The 24,259-nt window shown below is 42.5% G+C and overlaps 1 protein-coding gene across 1 annotated transcript; it reads right to left on the bottom strand.

Annotated features, from left to right (window-relative positions):
- Nucleotides 1-14,309: 14,309 nt before the first annotated feature.
- On the bottom strand, nucleotides 14,310-22,262 carry fgf4 (fibroblast growth factor 4). The gene is made up of 3 exons (XM_080885173.1): nucleotides 21,858-22,262; nucleotides 20,748-20,851; nucleotides 14,310-19,132 (listed from the first exon to the last, which is right to left on the bottom strand). Exons 1-3 carry the CDS (start codon nucleotides 22,141-22,143, stop codon nucleotides 18,941-18,943), a joined length of 582 nt encoding a protein of 193 aa, XP_080741299.1. The 5' UTR covers nucleotides 22,144-22,262; the 3' UTR covers nucleotides 14,310-18,940.
- Between the last annotated feature and the right edge of the window lie 1,997 nt (nucleotides 22,263-24,259).

Here is a 24,259-nt window from a genome sequence, read left to right as displayed (position 1 = left end):
CGTAAAAAATCTCTCTAAACGCTTTTTCAGTTCAGAGTCAGAGTTAAACTAACTTCAAAACAAATACGGATGAAGACATATTGAAAACCCTAAAACTGGCTTTGGAAAGTCCAGTCTGCTCCTGAGTTTCACAAACGATACTTTCGACCCAGAGCAGTCTGCCACGATAGGTGTGGACTTGCAATCGATGGAAATAAAGCTAAGCTCGCCGTATGGGACACAGCTGGACAAGAATGGTTTTGCACTCCGAAAGAAGCCTCATGTTTGTGGTGGGTGTTTTAAATTAACCACATGGAGTATGAGTGTCAGGGCTCTGTGTGCGGGCAGGCAGAGATGAGGATCCAAATGCAGGACTCGAACACAGAATTGAAACTCAAAAACCTCAGCTTTATTGCTGGCAGGAAAACAAACATGAAGTGATGATGGAACACTGAGACCAAGGACACACAGGCACAATCTGATGGTACGACGCGACACTGAGCATGGGAAAACACAGGGCTTATATACACAGGGTAGTAACGGGGGAATCGGCAACAGGAGGGAGACACAGCTGGGAGAGATCAGGGCTAACGAGACAGGGGGAACAAAGCTGCACATACTAACATCAGACAGGAACAAGAACCTTCAAAGTAAAACAGGAAACAAAACACACTTTACTAAGACACAGACTAGACAGAGACAGACTTGACACTGACCAAAGGCTACTAAATGATAATCATAATCACAACAGTATCAGATCATAAATCATAATATAGAAAAACACCAAGATAACTGAAACACCAAGTACCAGAGAAACATAAAGGAAAATCCATGATGCAAAAGTACCAAAACATAATGAACTCAAAATACTGGGTCCAACGGACCCAGAACCGTGACAATGAGTCTGTCATCTGAGCATGTGTGGTTTGAATTTATCAGTAGTGGCTCAGCTGTACTTTAACACTTCAGGTTCAGCATGGACCACCTTGTTGGTAAGAATTGTAGCCTCTCAAGTTTGAATCTAATAAATTAATTGAAGGCTCCTTAATCTTTTCTTACAGGCTGTAAAACTCACCCTTTATATAGCTGCAGAGCACAAAATACGCTGCTATACATATATTAGGATGCCGTATTAAACACATACTATAGCACTGGGATTGAGGATTATGGTGGAATACATCCAGGCTAATGCAGGTTTTCATTTCAATGCACACGAGAACACTGAATTCTCCAAAATATGACATTATACAATGACACCCCAACCCTCATCAGTTACTGACATCAGTTTGTCTTTTCTGTTCATTCATGTGTTGTCTGTTTTTCTATGATGCTGATTCTCTGCTTCAGATCATTTAGAGGTCTTGAAGCCTATTTCCCGTGTGTATTTCTCTTGACGAGAAAATGCGATAGAAAAGTTGTAAACTTTGTCTTGCAGGATTTCCCACAACTGAACCCATCTCTGCCTTTGCATTTGGATGGTAGCTTCCAGAGTTACGAGTGTAAAGTTTACAGTACCAAGCACTCTTGCAATAAAATGTATCGTTTTATGCACTTGAGCGCATAGTTTGTGTTTTTACTATTAAACTTTGGCCTCGTGAAGTAGTCAGACTCGAACGTCAAGGAAGGTGGTAGGGAAGCAGACTACACAGACATTTCAGATTTCCAGAGGTGAGCAATTTATTTACAGTTAATTTAATGTGTAACTTAACAAACTTCCCCCCAAATCAACTCAATTAACAAACCTCAACAGACCATGGATCTGGTAACGCAGCTCACCTCTCCTCTCTGCTGCATCTGGTGTCGTGGTTTTAGGCAAGGATTCAAGCGACCCCTTGTAGAGCACTCAAACTCCGACCTTTATTGTCTACTTCCTGTTTCAGAACCCCCTTTCACAATAAAACAGGTTATGCTCAAACAGATTACACCACATCCTCCTTTCGCTGAAAACATCAAACTTACAAGAACATTTACCGCATATATGAAAACTGTACTTTTTTTTTCTTAGAACCTTTCATAGAAACTTTTCTTTCTCTTCAACCTTTTTTTCCTTTACTTTTAAACCCATGTTTTTCTTCTTTGTTTTTTTTATTTTCACAAGTCCAGTCTTTGTGGTTTTTTGACAACCCTGCCAGCCCTAGTTCTGACAGGACCTGGGTCTTCTGTCTTAGGAGTCAGAGTTGTAGTCGCCGATAGGTTTGAAGCAGGCAGGGCGTTCTCTGTTGGACTGACAGGCGTAATTGGGGTTTGTAACTTTGGTGTGGCATCTGGCAATGGCTGGAGGTGATGCCTATTTCTCCTGATGGCTCCTGAAGGGGTCTCAACAATGTATGAGCGGGGTGTGGAGTGAGAGGAGATGATAGTCCCTTCACGCCTAGCGTCTGTAATCCACACTGGTTGTCCCGGTGAGAGTGGAGGAAGTTCTGTCACACGATGTCTCCTGTTGTACGCAACACTGTCCTTCATCACTCTCTCTCTCGCTTTTGTCAACACTGTAGCCTTGCTGGGCAGGCTGGGATTGAGCAAAGAAGGAAGCTGGGGAACTGACGTGCGCAGTCTTCGTCCCATTAGTAGTTGCGCAGGGCTATATCCATTAGCCAATGGGGTTGCTCTGTAAGCTAGAAGTGCAAGATATGGGTCTTTTGCTTTCTTTAGCAGACTTTGCACAGTTTGGACATGACGCTCAGCCTCACCATTGCTTTGTGCAAATCTTGGACTGCTTGTTACATGTCTGAACCTATAAGCTGCTGCAAAGTCTTTGAACTGTTGGCTTGAAAACTGAGGTCCATTGTCACGGCAGAGAAACTCTGGAATCCCATGTCTGGAAAAGATTGATTTTAGATGCACTATAACATCCTCCGATCTTGTGGGAGTAAGTTTGGCTATTTCCACAAATTTAGAGTAGTAGTCCACCAGAAGCACATAGTTGCTGTTGTTAAACGTAAAAAGGTCTGCTCCAACTTTTTGCCATGGTCTCTCAGGCTTGGCATTAAAGGTTGCACTGGGTTGGTACGCTCTTTGATGCATATGGTGCAGCTTTTCACAAGTTCATTTATTTGCCCACTCAGACCAGGCCACCATACTGTCTCCCTGGCTCTCCCTCTGCATCTCGACATTCCCTGATGTCCCTCGTGTAGGGCAATGAGGACAGAGTGGCGCATAGCAGTAGGGATCACTAGTCTGGTGCCTTTCAGTAGCAGATTGTCGTGTACCGTTAAGGTGTGTCTGTGTGGCCAATATGCTTTAATTGGGCCTATGAGATGGCTGTATTCTGGCCAGCTGCTCTGACAAAAAGCCATGACATCTGAGCATATGCTGTCGGTTTTAAGCTGTTCCTTTAACTGTGTGACGTATGTCGAGGTAGCAGGCATGCATTTGACTATTTCATCCACATATATATTCGTGTCTTCCAGTAGTTCAGCTGTACCCTTAGAATCGGGGTCTTGGTTAACGGGTGCACGTGACAGCGCATCTGCTGTGAGGAGTGCTTTGCCTGGAGTGTGTGAGATGGTGTAACTGTACCTCATGAGCCTTAGGCGGAACCGTTGGATTCTGGGTGGAAGCTCGGTTAGAGCTTGCTGTCCTAGCAGGCTGACGAGTGGCTTGTGGTCAGTCTCTAAGGAGAAGTGTCTCCCGATGAGAAAATCTTTGAATCTTTCACAACCCCATGTTAGTCCAAGCGCCTCCTTCTCCACCTGTGCATACCTCTGTTCTGTTTCCGTTAAAGAACGAGATGCATATGCAACAGGTCTCCATTGCTCTCCTTCTTTTTGAAATAGGACTGCTCCCAGGCCATAGGAGGAAGCATCTGCAGACAGTTTTAATTCTTTGTTTGGGTCATAGAGTGACTGGGTCAGAGAGACTGGCTTTAAATAGGGCCATCAATTTCTCTCCAATTGCCCAGCTAGTACCACTCACTCAAACTGAGGAATCTAAAACTCTACACAGATGATCTAAAAACACAAAACCTCTACACCAGGGGTGTCAAACTCAAATACACAGTGGGCCAAAATTCAAAACTGGAACAAAGTCGCGGGCTAACATTAATATTTATTGAAATATATTTATTCCTCCAGATATAAGAATGAATCTTTTCTTATGGACTCAAACAAGTTTTGCTGAAAAACTGAATATGGAACAAACAAAGCTTAATACTAAACAATATATATATATATTAGCTGTATAATACCAGTAGGCCAGCTCTAATAGTAATTTGGTATGGCTGTAAGTAGGCTGCGGGCCAAATTTGGCCCGCGGGCCATAGTTTGACACCTATGCTCTACACACTTCTAATATGCACATTTACACAACTAAATGGCAGTATTAATGAAAGGAAAAACATTCAACAAATCTCTCTAAAACTTAACACAAACAAAAGGAAGCATCTCTATGGAAAAAGAAACCCCTCCACTTGGTTTGACCTGCTGATGTCATATGTGACATCAGCAGGACTTTAAAATGAGGAAATGCAGGGTGGGCGGTTCCCCACACCTGACCCTCATGAAGACTGAAAAGACAAACAAAGTAAGTATGAACAAATGACTTAATGTGTAACATAATAAAATATAAAGAAACATGTAACTGAGTATTTAGCTCAATTTGCAGAATGTTTGATTTGCTGGCAACAAAACGCTTCCACAAACAAACCCGGGACAGTGAGTGAAGCAATGTTACTTGACAAATAGCAAATCATAGCAAATACATAGAAACAGAATAATGTGTACAATGTGCAAAAAAAGGTAAACACATATGGGACAAATGGAGAGCATTGCAACTGCTCCTCTGCTTTGTCCCCCCCCCCCCCCCCCAAGGCACTCACTCCTCCATGGAACGCGACAGAAAATCGGCCACCACATTCTTGTGCCCTGGTCTATACTGGATCCTAAAGCGAAATGGCTGTAGGGACAGATACCATCTAGTGATTCTGGCATTAGAGTCTTTCATTCTGTTCATCATTGTAATGCACGATGGTCAGTTTCCAAAACAAACTCATCACCCATGAGATAGTACTTCAATGTATCCAGAGCCCATTTTATTGCCAGTGCCTCTTTCTCAATAGTGGAATATTTCATTTCCCTAGGAAAGAGCTTACGGCTTATATACACCACTGGTCGTTTATCCTCACCCTCACCCTGCAGCAACACTGCTCCAAGTCCTTCTCCGGAAGCATCCGTCTGCAAAGTGAATGGCTGGGTAAAATCCGGGCACTGCAAAACAGGTTCACTACACAAACAGTGTTTAAGATCAACAAAAGCAGCATCACACTTGGCAGTCCGTTTAACTTTTGTGGGGCTGGATTTACGAGTAAGGTCACTAAGGACCGCAGCTCTGGCAGAGAAGTTGGGAATGAAGCGGCGATACCACCCCGCCAGACCCAAAAACGATTTCACTTTCCGTTTGGTTGTAGGAGGTGAGTAGGCTCAATCAGTTCTTCTACTCTTGGCATCGGATAAGCATCAAAAGCAGAAACAGCATTGAGTTTAGAGAAATCCACACAAAATCTCTGTTTAGAGTCATTTTTCTTTGGCACTAGCACCACTGGACTACACCACTCACCTCTAGATGGCTCAATGACTCCCATGTCAAGCATGTCTTCCACCTCTTGTTTTAATGCTGGCATCAGCTTTGCAGGAACCCATGAGGTGGTGCCTCTAATAGGTTTTTGATTGGGACAGTGTCGTATCTCATGTTGGATGAGATTGGTGCAACCTGGTTTGGTGCTAAAAAGATCAGCAGGCATAATTGCTTTCAACTCTTTCTGTTTTTTTGAAATAAGATGACTCAAATCAGGAACTGGCTGTTGACCTGCTAAAGAAGGAAAGAACAGCTCCCGTGGTTCCTCCTCTTCGACCACGGCACGAGCCCAACACTCTAGCGAAGGCGCTGGCCAATCAAACCATTCTTTCAACAAATTTACATGAAATATTTGATGCTTCTTGCGACGCTCAGGCATGTACAGTTCATAGGTAACTGGACCCACTTTCCTACTGATCATATACGGTCCCTGCCACTTGGCAAGGAGACTGTTCTCAGATGATGGAAGAAGCAGCAAAACCTTTTGTCCCTCTTGAAAAATCCTCCTACGAGCTGCTTTGTCATAACTCTGCTTCTGATGTTGTTGGACACCAACCAGATGAGTATCCGGTTGTTCAGTGATGACATGACGAATCCTACTTCCGGGCCTAAAGTAGTCTGCGTTTAATATGGCTTTTGTGTTGTTAACATGTTTAATGTTTTGTATTTTCTTCTATTTGATCTCAAAAAGCTCCTAAAACAGTCAGTGATCACTGTTGACCTCCCTCGGCTTTTATTACCGCTAATCATTTATTTAAGCTCAGTTTTTAAAACCTTAGGATGTAACTACAGCCCAGCCCATGCAGCAGTATATGAATGACTAACCTCGTATTGTGGATGGATTATCTCAGTTGTTCTCCTGGCTGAAGTTTGGTCCTTTTACAGCATCCTGCCATGCGATTACATTTGTTCCTGACCACCCAGAACACTCACGTTAACTTTTATCGAGTGGAAAAAAAGTTAGCTTGTTTATATTATGCTAACATAGCTGTGTCGCTAGCGGTCACGTAGCACATCATTATATACCAGCTAGCCAAACTTCAGTAACCCTACAAACGTCCCTGCTGTTTAGTTTTCTGTCTTCATTTATGCTGGAAGTGATAACAGAGCTGTACGTTTTAATTTGTTTCCAAAACCCCGCAGTCAGGACATGCTATATAGTATTTAGATAGAAGCTAGCGAGCTAACTCCCTGCTAACTTCTAACTCCGTTAAATGTCATAAATTCCGTTTTCATGGATGCCTGGATGTTAAACTCAATTGTTACACCTGGTAGAGCAGAACGCTGATCATTTTATTAAAGATGAAAGACTTTAGACAGTTTTTCAACTCTCAGTAATGCCATAGTGATCGTTTGATATATGGACCTGCAGCGGAGTTTAGGTCCAGACACGGCTAGTGACGTCAGACTGAACAACCGGATTGGCCAGCTCTTGGAGCTCCTCAAGCTTATCTCTCATTTTCAGTACATATGAAAGAACATTGCATTGTTTTCTGGGATTTGGAGCCTCCCAAGCCTCTTTCAACACATCAATGGGACCCCGGACAGCGTGGCCATACAAGAGCTGGAAAGGAGAAAACCCTGTTGAAGCTTGAGGTACCTCTCTATAGGCAAAGAGCAAGAAAGGAAGACACTGGTCCCAATCCGCTCCTGTATCTTTCACAAACTTCCTCAACATAGCTTTAAGGGATTTTGTGAAACGTTCAACAAGGCCATCTGTTTGTGGGTGGTAGGGAGTTGTCTTGATACCTTTGATCCCCAGCAATCTATAGACTTCTCTCATGAAGTTAGATGTAAAGTTGGACCCTTGGTCAGTAATGATTTTTTTTGGGAGGCCTACCCTCAAGAACATTTGTATTAAGCAGTTGGCAATCTGACGAGCTTTAACCTTAAATAAGGGGAAAGCCTCAGGATATCTTGTAGCGTATTCACACACTACCAAAATACACCTGTGCCCTGCGCTGCTCCTCTCTAATGGGCCTATGATGTCCATCGCAACACGGGAGAATGGGATGTCTACAACTGGCATAGGGATCAGGGGAGCCCTCTCACCTTTCCTTCCTGGTGTTGTTAACTGACACTCGGGACAAGACTTGCACAGTGTCTGTAAACTGCTGTGGCCAGTAAAATCTAGTTGACATACGAGAGAAGGTTTTGGCTTGACCCAGGTGTCCTGCCCAAGGGACTGAGTGGGCCAACTGCACTACTGTGGATCTTAAACTCTTAGGCACAACCAACTGGTCTCCAACCCTACTGCGGCGATATAATAGCTCACCCTTTAGGAAAAATAGCTCTCTGCCTCTCTCAGTGACCTCTGTTGCGTTTGTGACACTTTTTGAAAACAGGGGAGCTAAAGATGGATCCTCTCTTTGAAGCTGAGCTATTTCACCAGGTACGACTGGTAATTCGTCACATTGTGTCACTGGAACTGGTTCAGTGAACTTTGTCCCCCTCACCTTACCCTGTCGCCTCTGGGCTCTGCTCTTTCTTATGCGACCCTGACTTGATCCTTCAAAATCAGGAACATCACTGTTAGCGAATGGAAATTCACCCCAACCTAAACCTTCTTCTGCGTGATGCTTATGTTTTGACCTGGTGACTTCTACCATGGACTCAGCTGCAACACTTGGGTTGATTTCCTCTCCCCTGGCTATCAGACCTCGCAAAATGGGAAGATCACGGCCCAACAAACCTGATATGGCAGTTTACTCATAACTCCCACTGAAACTAAATACAGCTTGCCGTCAATCTGAATATTAATGTTGGCAATTGGGTAATCCACATCATTACCGTGAACACACCAAACTTTTACCTTGCCGCAAAACGTAGCATCCCTGGGAAGACATTCCTGCCTAACCAAGGTACGGCTACTTCCTGAATCCAGAAGAGCCACACATGGCTTTTCCTCAATAAAAACGCATGTGGTGCGCTCATGCTGAGAAGAGGGCGCTAAAGACTCAACTTCATCTTCCTGACCTTCGACACCCCTTGAAGAAAAACACATATATGTTTTACTAACAGTCTGACTTGGACAATCTGCCCTAAAGTGACCTGTTTGACCACAAGAGTGACACACTAAAGGCCCACGTTGCTTGGTTTCCCTAGCCCGACTACTAGTGGAATTATGGGAGCCCTGCCTGAAATTCCTAGTTTTTTGACTGTTCCCACTCTCCGTCCTACCTACTATTACTGGGGCTAATTGTTTGGGACTTGCATAGCTCTTTAGTGGCCGACGGGCTGCAAGAAAAGCGTCAGCCAACTCTGCTGCTTGCTTAGACGTGGTTGGGTTATGCTCCTTTATCCACGTGCGCAGTTCAGGATTGAGAACTCTCAGGAACTGCTCTAAAACAATGACACCACCAATTTCATCTTTGGACTTGTCTTTTGGAACTATCCACTTATCATACAGTTCTTTCAAGCGTGTCCTTAACTCTTTAGGTGTCTCGCCATCGCCCAACGTAGTGGAGGGAAATCTGAGTCTGTAAGTCTCTGCACATATTTCAAACTTTTCAAGAACAGCTTTCTTCACCTTTACATTGTCCATAATCTCATCAATGTCCATGGCTACAAAAGCAGCTCGTGCCTTACCAGTGAGAAGTGGAGCAAGATGTAGTGCCCAATCCTCGTGTGGCCACTGGCACCCGCTTGCAATCCTCTCAAAAGTTGTTAGGTAATGCTCAATGTCTTTGTCCTCGTTATAAGGCTGCATTTTAGGCCCTTTCCAAGCTGGTGGTCTTGTTAAGGAGGCAGACTGAGTTGCTGTTGTGGCCTCCATGACGCTAGATTGTAGCTGAGGCATTGTTGGATGCTCCGCAGTAGGCCTCAAATGCGTCTCTGTGTCAGCTGTTGCACCTTCCAACAGCAGCTGGTGCTCTCGACGTTCTGATTGCACTTGGAGCTGAGTGAACTGGTGCTGAATTTTCCACCAGCGATCTTCCTGCCGCTGCTTCTCCAGTTCCCATCGGGCCTCTCTGTCACTTTGTTGCCTCATAAAACCACGCAGGAGGTTAGAAAGTTCAGCAAGGTTATGCGGTTCAATACCTTGCTCTACTTCCTCTAGCTGATTGAACACTGGAGGCTCCTCACTTGCAGAGTCCATTGGCACTTGGTGCTTTTTTGGTCTAGCTCCTTTCTGCATTGCTGCTACCTACTGGCCTGGAGCCACTGCTGCCACCATTTGTGAAGTAGTCAGACTCGAACGTCAAGGAAGGTGGTAGGGAAGCAGACTACACAGACATTTCAGATTTCCAGAGGTGAGCAATTTATTTACAGTGAACTTAATTTAATGTGTAACTTAACAGAACTTTCCCCCAAATCAACTCAATTAACAAAACTCAACAGACCATGGATCTGGTAACGCAGCTCACCTCTCCTCTCTGCTGCATCTGGTAGAGACTGGCTTTAAATAGGGCCATCAATTTCCCTCCAATTGCCCAGCTAGTACCACTCACACTGTATCACACTGCCCACACTATATTTTACCATAGTGTATCATGGTGCCAGGCACACACCCACCCTGGCCATCCATGTGATGTAAAAGAAAATGTGCTTTATCCGACAGGGCCACCTTGGATAGAGGTCTGACAGAGGTTAGCATGAACACCCTGACTGGTCTGCAGCTCTTTAGCCCCAATTGCAATAGACTGTGATACACTGTGTATTCTGACACCTTTCTGTCAGAACCGAAATGAACTGTTTTCAGCAATTTGAGCTACACTAGAAACACAGGAGCTAGCTATACTAGCTCATCTATTGGATCGGACCACAAGGGCCAGTCTTCATTGCCCACGTGCATTATCGAGCCTTGGCCATCCGTGACCCTGTTCCTGGTTGACCACCGTTCCATCCTTGGACCACTTTTGATAGATACTAACCACTGCAGACTGCAGTTGCGGGATCCAGTAGTCTAGACCAGCGGTCCCCAACCCCTGAGCCGCGAGAGTTGAGGCTCGGGTGTGAAATTTATGGTTTTCAGGGTTTTTATTATTAACTCGGTTTCCCTGGGTCTTTTCCCGTGTTACAGTTGTGTGTCTTATTTTGAAAGAAATATTTACATGTAGCGACCAGAGAGCATTGTGGGGCAGAGAGGAGGACGTTACGCTGAATGTTGTGGGTGCATTTCAGGAGGACGCTGCTAATAAAGTTACACAATTACACAGTGAATTCACGTTTATTATTATATTTACAAAATACCACAGTTTTTGTCTTGGTCGTATCATTTTATTTTGTTGTATTTATCTGTGACACGTTAAAGGCTGGTCTGTGAAAATATTGTCTGACATTAAACCGGTCTGTGGTGCAAAAAAGGTTGGGGACCGCTGGTCTAGACATCACAGTTTGGCCTTTTGTCAAACTTGCTCAAATCTTTACGCTTGCCCATTTTTTTTGTTTATAATACATCAACTTTGAGGACAAAATGCTCACTTGCTCCCTAATGAATCCCACCTACTAATATAGATGCTATGATGAAGCCTGTTAGAGGCCTTAATGCTATGCCTGATTGGTCTATATTAAATGTGTGTAAGGAGCGTGACTGAGACTGTCTCCATCACTTCTTAGATCTCAACTAGAGATGGCACGATACCACTTTTTTATGTCCGATACCGATATCATAAATTTGGATATCTGCCGATACCGATATGAATCCGATATAGTGTTTTTTAATCAACAAAACTGTTTTTTAAATATCTTTCTGCATTTTGTATAAGTTCATACTCAAGTTTAAAACAACAACTACACTAAAGCTATTCTGTTATACCTGTATGCAAAAAAAAAATTTCATAGTTCAGCAATACTGATCAATCTAATAAACTTAAACCTGCTCCATCCTCCCTATTCTGGTATTTTAAAGAGTAAATATTAAGCAACCTAACTAATAAGGTTCCAACTCCCAGTAACAAAAAAAAAAAAAAAAAAAATAGGGAACCACCCCTCACGCTCGACCTCATGATGCTTAATCGACGTAATCAACCTTAATTTGATGCAGTGTGAAAAAAAATGCATAGAAATCAATTATTTTTCAAGAAATATTAAATAGATTCAACATCTTTCTTCAACAGAGCTGCAGACTGCACAGATGGTATCTTCCCAAAGGAAAAAGTACTGTAGCTTACTAGGGTATATTAGACTTAACAGTTACTATATACAGTAATTGACTTCTATACATTTTGCATCAAATTAAAACTTTGGGTGTAAGATTCAGATAATTATTTATTAAAAGCAAGACATTTTAAATGAGAATAAGAAAGAAAAGTATGTCTTTGTGCCCCCTTCTCCCTGTTCATGCCCTATCGGCCCCCCTGGCTAAACTTTGCTAGATCCGCCCCTGCACAGTTACCAGCCGTCAGCTACGTAGAAAAAGATCCTCGAGTAGAAAGTAATATTAAATACATTCTAACAACAGCTGATCAAGCTTAAACGTGCTGCTGTTGTTCAGCCGCTGGTTTCCTCTTTCTGGTGCAAAGTGGGCCAAAAACAAACAAGAGAGCCGATCAGCTGATCACAGATCAGTTTCATGATTGAAGTAGCAGCAAGAGGAGGCAGTCGCTCCATATATCGCTTGTTAAGCTTAACATGGGAATGCTTTACAAACATTCAGAGATGGACTTACACACTTGCTTTACTTCTCTCGGGATAACTCTGTCAGAGATGAAATGCCGGGTTGGTAGCGAAGCTCCAAATGCTCAACCAGACCTGGCACGTCACAGCCGCTCTATCACGTGATGCATACTGCTTCGATGTGCTATGGTTATGAGGCGAATTACGCCGTGTCGCAAGTTTTGTGAGGTGCTTTCGTGATATTTAATGGATCGGATTACATTTTTTATTTCTCTCTGATATCCGATCCAGTAATTTAGGTCAGTATCGGACCGATACCGATACGTAATATCGGATCGGTCCATCTCTAATCTCAACTGGCCTTTTTTAGATGATCACTGGAAAAAGTGAGTTTCTATATTTCAGTAGGGCCATATAGTGTAGAGCATGGGTGTCAAACATCCGGGGTAGTTTCATATGTCAGTTGTTAATGGCCCATCGGTATGTGGGAGCCGAATCTTCAGCCCTTCTGAGAATCCATGCAGGCAGGTGTGGCACACCATGCAGCCAATCACAGTTTTATTTTTCAGCCATTTGCCATTGTGGAGGACAAAAGGTTTCAAAACTTGTCCAGGCCTTAAACCCGATGTATGTAAGTTCAGTATTGAATATTACATACAATAAACTATATCCAAAGTGTCTTTGACTGGCAGAGATACAGAAATGTCTACATGTAGCACAGAACCATGGCTCAGTGTGAGTGAGTCTCACAGGCCTGAATGTGCACTTGAACCCATTTATAGTTCTTAACTTGTTTGATCTGGTGCTCACCACAAACAGGCACAAGCAGAAATGTTGGACTTTTACCTGTATTTTCACAAGTTTTACAGTTTTTCCTACTCATAAAAACCTCACGGCAATAAACAGTTATCCTGTTGATCCCCAATGCCTGAAAGGGAGAACATGTGGTTTACGTAATGTACCGCCAGATCTGTTAGTAAAAACATAGAATTGTGTGGTATCCACAGAAACGTCCAAAACTCTTATAAGACCACAAAACAATTTCAAGAACCACTAACGGCTAAAACTACAAATGATTAAAGAGCAGGTAAAAAAAATTCCACGAAGCATGGATCGTTCACCTGAGGGCACGTACACGGACATACTGTCAAACGCTGAAAGCCGACATCTTACAGATTGTGAAACTGCAGGTTTCGTTACTCTTGGACCAAAACTCAACTTATTACACACCAGTCTACTGTTGTCGGCCTGTTTCTTTATTTTCATTTTTTAATTTTTTTCCCCAAAATGACCTCTGACAAGAAAGCCTAATTTCGGCTATGCAATACCGAAGAAATATCAACTGTCAAACATTTACCCCAAATTACAAAACGACCCTCTGTAACATTATGAAAAACCGAAACGTTTCTGTTTTTCACTTTCTGCTATAGAAATGTCTGTTTTTTATGACTAAGAAAAACAAACAAACTGGACAGTATGGATAATGAGCTACCAGGACTTTTTCTGTAATTTTACACATTTATTTCTTACAATTTACGTCCAAAGGGTCGTGCTGACAGATTTCTTCCTTTGTCACAGTTAAATATGTAACTTCTTTACACTGACAGAAAGGAGAGTTTCACTGCTCCCGCCTGCTTAAGATCAAAGTGGGCTGTGGGTCTGCGATTTAAAATCAGTTTGACACCCTGGTGTAGAGCTTTTAACACCTCTAGAAACAAATAGGATTTCGATAATATTAACAAAAAGGCAGAAATTGCCTGGAAAGTAGAAATTAATTCCTGTATTTTACCGAGGTCTGCAGTTTAATTCAGCGTTACCACCCAATCATATCTCCACTTCCTTTACATTGTGTGATAAAGGTACTGTGTTATTATTGATGGCGCTACAACGATCTGTTGATCATCCCTGACCTAGAACATGGCAGTGCGGGAGAAAATGAACTCCTTTTTAACAGGAAGACAATTTCAGGAGAACTGGGCTAGTGGTGGTTATCTGCTGTGAGCAGTTAGGGTGTGTGAGGGGAAAGAGAAACCAAAACAAATGAGCACAGAGGCCATGAAAATTAAACAAGATGAGCCACAAACTACTGCAGAGAGGAGACAAAATGTTATGTTTTATGTACTTGCCCCACAACATGGATACACGCGTGTAATGCCATGTCATATATACATACTGCATTTTTATATGTGAATGTCAGATTGATCAAAGCTTATTATACAGTACAGACAATCATAAACTTTACATTTAGGGGATCGGGTTTCCCCTTACGGTGGACTTTAACCATGTGTACAGCACATACTGTAGTATACTTTATTAAGTCCTGTATAAAACCACAGGACATCGGATAAAAGTAGGTTGACTCAGAATCAAACGTAGTACAGGATCATGTCATCATTTTTTTCTGAACAGTGGCCCAGAAGCAGCACACAATCACAGATCACCAGTTTTGTACTTCATGATAAACCAGTTTGAACAAAGAAATCCAGTCCCAAAAGCATAATTAGTTACATCTGAATGGACTGAGCCACATTGATAAAATAAGAATAAAAATAAAAGCTACTTTAACAGTAACGTGCAAAGAAATGTGGGGGTTCGGTTGCTTTCGACCATAAATAAAATCAATGCATCTTTCTGTAATGCCTCAGTCTGAGACAGGCCACATGTCCGCATTTATATTCAACCTGCTGTGAGCAATTTGCATACTTTAACCAGAGTTTACAGTGCTGTGAAAAAGTATTTGCTCACTTTGTACTAGCTGCAGGCTGCACTGCTGTTGCTTGGATAATCAAATGAGCAGGTGGGACAGAGGGATGGCCCTAGGTTAGAGACACAAGGCAGAAAGGTATTTTACTGTACATATAATGCCTGCCATGCAAATCAGTGATACTGGAGAATACTTAACCTAGCTGAGAGCAACAGGCACAGCAGTATACTTGTTTAAATCACTGCTGTCCAACTTTGACATCCAAATGGATGTCCAAACATCACACTGTAACATATGTTTGAGGACAAGCAGAGAGTGGCTTGGTAGTTTCTATACACTTCTTTTGAAGTGTAAATCACAGCGATGCTGCAGTGCTTCGGTCAGTCTTGGGATTAATGCCTGTTTCCAGAGATCAGGACATAAAGCCACAACAGACACAGTTTGCATAATATTTGCCTGAACTATTTGCAGTAGTTAGCGTGTGCATTCAGTGTGACTCTACCATGTGCTAATCAAGCGTAACTTCTACTGAAGGCTCCGTAACCCAGTGATGAAAATGGTTCAATCTGAAACAGCAATCAGTTGGCTACAGTATGCGCCATCGTATGTGGAATGTTGAAACTGAGATTTCAAAGCTCTCAACAAAGAGGCTGAATGAGAAAACAGGCAAGAGAAGAAAAACTAAAGCAAGTAAGAAGAGGTCGCCTTTCGCCTTTCTCCTCTGTGTTTGTTAAACTTGGTTAATGATGTTTGGTGACGTTGTTCAATGACTGCATAAAAGTGAACAAATTAAAAGCACCTTTTGGCTTCAGGCAGTATCCACCACACCACTCAGTTGCTCTAAATCTGACCCTCCCCCCTGAAAGGAATACCAGCACCTTCAGTTACTCAGAGGTTATATTTACAAAATATATAAAGAAAAATATAGGGTTACTGGCCCTAGCATATAGTACAGTCCAACAGCTGTCTGTAAATATTTCTTCCATGATTATCCTTTCTAAAAGTAAATCACAGGGTAAAGATAGCTGGAACGTGACAAGGAGCAACTAGGACAACATGACCAACAGTGCTGAGCTGCAGTCAACTACAGGGACATAGAGAGACAGAGACAAATGCAAGAAGGACAGGGTTTGGCAAAAATAGACACAAAACTGAGCCAGGCGGGACAGCTAATGCTACAGGAAATTAAATCAACACCTGAAAGTGGTCGTTGATACAGAGGAAAATAAAAGACAAATTCACTTAAAGGAAGTAGAGATTGTTCCAGAATAGCGACGGAGTTTTTCAGAGCATTTTCTCCAAAATGGATGGATGGAGAGAATTTTTTTCTTTTATTAGCACTGCATGTGGAAATAACAGCTGGTGAAATGCACCAGAAAACCAACCTCACTACCTCTTAATCTCACTTGTACTCTTGTATCTTTGTTTAGATTACTTTAATAAGCTAAGGTGTACAACATTGTTGGCCTATTTGTGGTTCACCTGATGCCATTATCCCAGGATAACATAAATTAAACCAACAGCACATATGTTGGTCAGGGAGCATCAGGCGTGCTGGTTGATGAAATTTGCTGACTTTAAGCTAAGCTGAACTAGCTAGTTCAATTGCTCCACTAAGCTAGCTAGCTAGCTGCAGTAAGCTGAACTAGCTAGCTTAGTGCAGCTAGTTCAGTTGTTGCACTAAGCTAGCTAGCTAGCTAGTAGGCCCGCGACTGACTGTCACTGACTAAGCTGAACTAGCTCACTTAGTGCAGCTAGTTTAGTTCTGCTTAAAAAAATGAAAGGAGCACTTTTTAATCCAAGTATAACATCAAGTTAATTAAACATCTGGGACGTTGATCTGGCCAGTCAAGTAGCAGAGGGAGGTGTTAATCAGATTCAGCTGCTTTGGTGTTAATAAAATTAACGACAGGTGCACTAGAGGGGCAACAATGAGACAACCCCCAAAACAAGAATGACTGGAAGGTTTATCCCATTAGCAGTACCGGTATCTGCTCCTTTGTGCAAGGAGGAACAGGATGAGCACTGCCAAGGCTACAAATTGACCTTTCAGCAGGCCACTGGTGTGAATGTCTTTGACACACAATGAGAAATCTACTGGTAGGCCCCATGCTCACTGTCCAGGACCATGGATGGTTTGGGGAGGCATATCCATGGAGCAAAGAACAGGCCTGACTGCCATTAGGTATCAGAAGGAAATCTTTGGACACATTGTCAGACCCTACACTGGTGCAGTGGGTCTGGGTTCCTCCTGGTGTATGACAGCACGGCTGTATGTGGTGAGAGTATGCAGGCAGTTCATGGAGGATGAAGGAATTGATGCCACCGACTGGTTCCCACGCTCGCCTGACCTAAATCCAATAGAACTCCTCTAGGACGTTTTGTTTCAGTCCATCCAATGTCACCAGGTTGCACCTCAGGCTGCCCATGAGCTCAGTGATGTCCTGATCCAGATCTCGGTGGAGATCTTTAATCTGTTATTAGTAGCACATTGTCAGGCATGCATACACGCACATGGGAGCCATGCAAACTACTGAGTACCGTTTTAGGTTGCTGCAATAACATTTCGTCAAAACGGACTAGCGTGCTGGATCTTTTGTTTTTCACTTTGATTTTTAGGGAATGCAGACCTCTGTATGTTCATAATTTTCATTTTTATCAAACAATCGGGCATCCTTTCATTCCTAACACATTACCCAGTCCATATCAGCATGCTTTTTTTTCCTATTGACAGCTGAAGTGTTCCTTTCATTTTTTAAGTGGTGTATTTACTAACAGTAGATTGGCATCAATATTACTATCAAACTTTAAAAAAGACTGTAAAGTTTTACATCATCATACATAAAATAAATGTGGAAGAAAAATGATTTTAAAGAAATACTTTTACACAGTAACTGTAAGTGACAATTACTGGAAAGTACTTTTTTTTTTTTTTACCTGAGTTATTTTTCATTTATAAAAGTAGGATAGTCTTGACATACAGTATTAGTGGAGACAAGAGACTGACACTGTCCTTCACTGTCCTAAACCTATCAGAGCCACTCCTTACTTCCCTTTTACATATCTATCAGACAACTACATCAGATAAACAATAGTCCTACTGTGACCTCTTCTCAGAGTTCCCAGAGTGGTGAAGAGACCTTAAAGTGTTCTTTTGCATTGGTGCTGTTACGCACCAGGGCAAGAGCAAACGCATGTGCTTAAAAGAAGATCGGCAAGTCTGCATAAAAATGCAGTAAAGGACCTTGGTGTTGAAAAGAGTTTATTCAGGCACTGCCCTTGCTTTTCAGGCAACTATGTGGTGAACTTCACTGCTGCTTCCTTTGCTGTTCAGGCACACTACTCAACCAGTTAGCTTTCAACCTATGCACAGTGTCATCCCCTTTGGTCTATGTGCATGCATGCTTTGGTTGCATACCCAAAATCCTTCACTCTGCGTAACCAGATGCCCAAACAGACACAAATGCAGTATCATGAATCCCACTTCAATTTCAGCTTTTTCACTTTGCCTTTAAACCTCCATATTATCTACTAACATGACATCAAAGAGGATCCCTCTCTCTCTTTGCGACTTATAGATCTCACTGAGACTGACAGCACAAAAGTTCAGAGTTCATCCCGCTGGCAGAGCTATAAACAGACCAGAAGTGGTTGATAGGGTCTTAGACTCTCCCCTCTTTCCATCCTCTCTCTTCCTTTAGTAATATGATACTGTTTCAATTAGGGTCCAGTGCCTCACACAAAGAGTTGGAGCATTAAGCAATCAGTGCTGTTTCTCACACCAAAGAAACTCGTTTGTTTTTTCAAGCTTAGACAGAAAAAAGAACATATTAAAGCTCTAAATGTTGTATTTTGCTGTTCCCTTTTCCTGTGTCAGAAAAATAAATAAATAAATAAATTAATTAAAAGCAAATCTTCCAATGACAAGAGCAGCATAAATAACACATTTTACATCTCCTACCAACAGTGAAAAAGACTTCCTAAATAGAAAATAGCTTTCAGGCACAGATATATAAAAAATGAATATATACATAGCAGAAAATCAAATATGATACACTTGCATAAAACTTGGAGTGAAAGTGCATCTCATGTTGGAGTTCTTCCCGAATCTCAAAATTGAGGTGAAGTCTATTTATGAGGCCAGTAGATTCTTGGCAAGAAATGTGTCACTGTCATGGCGGGTGACACTCTGTTTCCTCGTTTTGTTTTGCCGTTCTTACTCAGGCCGATGAACATCCTTGGGTAGGCAACTGACTCGTAAGCATTGTAGTTGTTGGCAAGGAGCGTCTCTCTGAACTTACACTCGTTGTTGTAATGTAACTGAAAAAGAAGAGAGATTATTGGAAATGCTGATTGTTTGAAGGCAGACACAAAACAAAGATGTGGGGACATTTCTGAGGGTGTTTCAGTTTGCATTGTTCATTCTGATCATTATCAAACAATTGATTTCTTTCTGACTGCAAGGCTGTTATTGTGCAGGAGCTATCTCAGGCAGATTTTAGACAAAAAAAAAGACATTGTGAAATGATGAATGATGTGAGTGCTACAGGACTCGGGACGCCAGGGTCTGATTGGTTCATTTTTGCTCACTGGATTGAGAATGATAAGGCGCTACATAACCTCTGCAGTGGAGAGTTAGTTTTAATCATGCCATTGAGTTTTTCAATTCTTATTTAAACTTATATGTTAAAAAACCACTTTGAAATGCTATAACACTTCATCTATTTAACTCAGGTGGAGGACTAGCTTTTATTTCACTGTATCTTACATTCCCCTCACAAACGTTATTGGGCTGGTCATTGTACAAACCCATCATTTTACTATCTAAATATTTTACCTGGAACAACAATGATAATAAAAAACAAAATAAGACGTTTTTTAACAACAGCTGGCTTGGTAAAGGAACCATCCTTAGTCCGGATGGTTTGTTACCTTTATACTCAAAATTTATGTCTCTTTCAAGTTCCTACAGTATCAAGACAAAACAATGACTTTTTTTTTTTTTTGATGAATTGGTGCATTTAAACATTTAGCTAGTCCCACAGGTAAACACACCATCCAAACACCGTTTATGCTGACCGTGAATGCACCTTCATCAGCTGCAAAGCATCCAACAAAATCATCAGAAATACTATCAGCTGACAGTCTGGTACCTCCTTTTGGAACAATATTGAAAACATTAACTGGAACTGGTCATGGCTTTTATTGAGAAAGCACCATCAGCAATAGAAGCCGGAGCTGGGTGAGCTGTGTGTGTTGGATAAAAGTCAGAATCAAACAGTTCATTGGACTTTTACACTAATACGATAAATGTTTTCATGAAAATGTATCTAGAATACAGTTTTTTAATATTTGGCATTAAAATGGGTTTTTAAGAGCAGCTATGCTGCACGTTGCTAATTATAAATGTTAACAAATAATTATAATTTATTTTTATTTAAAGCTATAAAAACCATCTCTGCACCCAAGGTGTATTTATTTGGTTACTGTAAACCTTGAGCATCACCCCTTTTATACTTATTCCCTGTTGTATGTGAACAGTCTGTAAACAGTGACTGTACCAGTAAACAGTAAGCCAGGTTTTATTTTAATCTTTTCTTTATCAACATATTTCATACTACTTCTGTCTCACCAAACTAAGCAAGTGATGTTGTAGGATAAATATGACAAATTAAAAGATAAAAAAAACCCACCTTAGCCTATGAATCCTACAGTTAAGGTACCCCGTGGCTCTGTCATGCATTGCATTGGCATAATCTGGGTCTACTTGTCCTGCATCTACTTAATAGATAGATGGATGGATGGATGGATGGATAGATCTTTTTGAAAATAACAATGCCTCCATCCCTCCAGTGTGTGTGTGTGTGTGTGTGTGTGTGTGTGTGTGTGTGTGTGTGTGTGTGTGATATAATCAGAGTTTTCGTTGTGCACTCACAGATCCGTACAGCTTTCCCCGTCGGTTCATGGCCACAAAAAGTCCGCTGCGAATGCCCAGCAAGGTCACCACTCCTCTCTCCACCGGAGAGATCTGCAGGAGACCTGAAGACAAAAAGCAGCACACTTACTACAACACGCCGGTGTGATACCCCGCGTGCTACCCCGCGCGCGCGCTCACACCGACATTACTGCTTGTGTAAGGAAGTGAGCTGGATGGTCAGACTGACATTTGAAATTTCGGTAAACACATGTTTGAATTCCAGAGAAAACACCTGGCACATTGTGGCTCCCCTGATCTTAATATAAGTTAAAACACTAACAAATACACTCCCTTTAAATATATGTGATGTCATGTCAGGCTGAATGAAATCCAGCTCTGACATTTTTGAACATAACTGAATATTTTCACCTTGAGAAATGACAGTGAGGCAAGAAGTGTTTGGAGCTTGGCTCACTACCCTGGAACACCCAGCGCTGAACAGCTCATATCTGAAAAGGTATCAGAAACACGCGAAGGCTAATCGGACGCCAGCTGATGCGTTTCCTCAGCAGGCCTTGACAGGCTGCTGACCGACTGCGTCTTTTAGTTCCATGTATCATTTTAAAGAGTGTGTCAGAGGTTTCCAGTCCTCGCTTGGGTTTTCTGTAAATATATGCAGTGTATATGTAATGTATATCCCTGAGGTTTTACGCCTCGTCTTAGAATAGTCACACACATAAAAACAAGCTTTCACTGTCTTGTCCCCGCGAGTAAACAGAAGTTAGTCATTCTTCGTGTCTGCAAATGATTTTAAGTTGCACGAGCAACGGCCCGCAGGCTGGACCTAACTTTAGTTCCAGCCTTTAGGTCACAGCAGCACAATCCTACGCTCCAGATGTTGGTACTGTGGCGTGGGTCAGACTATACACGTGCGCGGGTCTGACGGATCAGGTGTGTGGCCCCGTTTTATTCGCAGTTAGAGAAAATGCGATCAATCATAAGTCAGCTGAGGTGACTGCTTCCTGTTCTAAGAACTTCTTCAGTCGTTTCTCTGGAGTTGTCTTTGCTTTTCGTGTTCAACCACAGAGTCAGAGCAGTGAGGAAATAAAGTATCAATCGCAAACTTACTGTAACGATGTTCGTTGTGTACTCCCGTTATTCTGCCATCTGGTAACACCTGGATGTGAAAACCGATCCCCACGTTGCAATAGAGCCGCCTCAACCTCTTAATGCCCAGGAGGTAGTCGCTGTCCCGGCCGCTCTCCTCCCGCTTCTCCCCCTGGATTCGAGCGAGGGACCGGGAGTAAAGGGCTTCCCAGCGGTCCGCCGTGCCGTTCAGGCCGGGAGCGCATCCTGCCAGTCTGCCAACCAGGCCAAGCACCAGGACGGTCCGCAGGGCGGTCAGAGAGCCCATCCCGGCTCCGTCTGTGAGAGCAGCTTCCCAGTGTTCGACTCTCCAGTGAAGAGAGAAGAGCGAGAAGCAGAGCGAAGCAGGCAGCAGCGCCCGGGAGCGACATTGATCTGCATGGACTCGGCAAAGCCAGACCTCTATATTTATACCTGCATACACATTACATCACTGCTCCACACTTAGTAAAAATCCACAAAGTACTTCTTCACAGTCAGCCGCACCGAAAGCAGGGCTTTATTCACTTCCAATAATGGCCTCGTTATCTCCGCGCACAATCTTTGGAAAATAAAGCAATAAAAGCTCAATAATGACCAAAAAACCTCTTTGTGCGAGCCTTTCATTATCAGCAGCAGAATATCATAATTTATGTATGGGAGGATGTAAAATAGGAAACCGCCAAGTTAACACACAGGAGACAGTTCTATAAATGAACAATAACAGGAAAACAACACAGGTCCAGTTCAACCGAGTGGAAAAAAGAGCGCCAACTTAAGACTGCTACTAGGAAATCATGTCCCGGACCCTTATAGAAAACAATGGTACGAATAAATACAGTCTGTAGTATGATAAGTATGCTGTCATTGTTGACCAAGTCTTTATTTGACTGGAAGCGCCTGTGTGGTTCGTTATTAATCCATGCACCACAGCGTCTGTGTTCAGAATTAAATGGATATTATGAAAACGTCAGTGAAGTTGGACTGGATGGACTGTTCACGTGAGCATGAGCAGCCTTGTGATGGACTGTGTGGAGTGTTGTCCCTGAATTGGATAAGGAAAGGTCAGGAAATACTTCCAAGAAGTTTACAGTTTTCCTAAAAAGCCTTGAGGCTGTGTGTAAGGATTTTATTCAGCTCTGTTCGTTGAGTTCAAACCGCCAACCTTAAAGAGTCGATTTTTGCGTTTGTTTCACTTCTTTTTAGAACTCACCAGCTGACATCATGGCACAATTTCTCTGATCTGACATCCTTGACACTCTTTCAGTGCATTGCTCTTCTTTTGTTTCAGTATTTCATAAGTGTGATGATTCTTGTTACATTTATGCAGAGTGTTAACATTTCCACGCTCTGCTGTGTCCCATTACGGATCTCATTATGGTACTCTGTTGGAGTACTTGAAGATCTTCCACATCTTTCAGCCCAGAGCCCTTTGATCTCTGGACCAGCCTTGTTTCTTTGTGTGCAGCAAAATCGCTCCATGAATGCAGGCAGATCTTAGGCACTCGGTTGGGTATCGATCTCCAATGCAATTTTTCTTCCTCTTTTCATTTTTTACCGCTCCCTTCCGGGATCACCGCAGTGGATCATCTGCCTCCATCTCACCTCATTCCTGTGGACCCTCCTCTGTCACACCAACCCTCTGCATGTCTTCCTTCACTACATTCATAAACCTTCTGTGTGGTCTTCCCCTTTTCGCCCTGCCTGGCAGAAAAATTCACTTTCCACTGACCCAAAATTATGCAAGAATAGCAAGTAGTCCATAAAACCTTTGGTTAGTTGAAAAGCATGAAGGCCAGCATACACAACTGATGGAATGCTGGGATGAATCCTCAAGTATCAGCAGTCATGGGCTTATTTCAGTGCTTCAGGAAAGCAGGTCAAGGTTTAGACTGCTGGACCACCAAAGCTACCTTCAGAGCAACTGGTGGACTTGTCCTAAAGTCATTCAGCTGATTAGCTGGTGATGCACAAGTAGGCTGCTAAAAACATTGACTGATGAGCTGCAGAACCTATAGGAAAGCTTCCTGATCCTGTACCGACCTCCAACAAACTCATAAGAGTGTCTGTCCTTTAGGACATTGGAGGTTCATAGGCTGACAGGCTTATAGGACAACAGATGGAATTCCACAATATCAGTATGGATTTTGGACCTTTTTTATTCATTTTTTCTTTTTTTGAAAATATGGAAAATGAAAATATTACAAACCTTCTTTAAAGCTGCTGGACTGTAGAGAAATGCATGTAAGGCAATAAGATGAGACATTTGGCTATCGTTATAATTATTCAACAAACAAATTACACCAAGGCACTGAGCCTTTCAGGTAGCTGGTGCACCGATAGCACCTACGTGGGCTGAGATGTGATGGACCTCAGCATCGGCTTTTGAATGAAGACATTCATGT

Source organism: Rhamphochromis sp. 'chilingali' (genome assembly GCF_963969265.1).
Source record: "Rhamphochromis sp. 'chilingali' genome assembly, chromosome: 6".
NCBI classification, from domain to species: domain Eukaryota; kingdom Metazoa; phylum Chordata; class Actinopteri; order Cichliformes; family Cichlidae; genus Rhamphochromis; species Rhamphochromis sp. 'chilingali'.
This window is presented reverse-complemented; position numbering and strand designations above follow the sequence as displayed.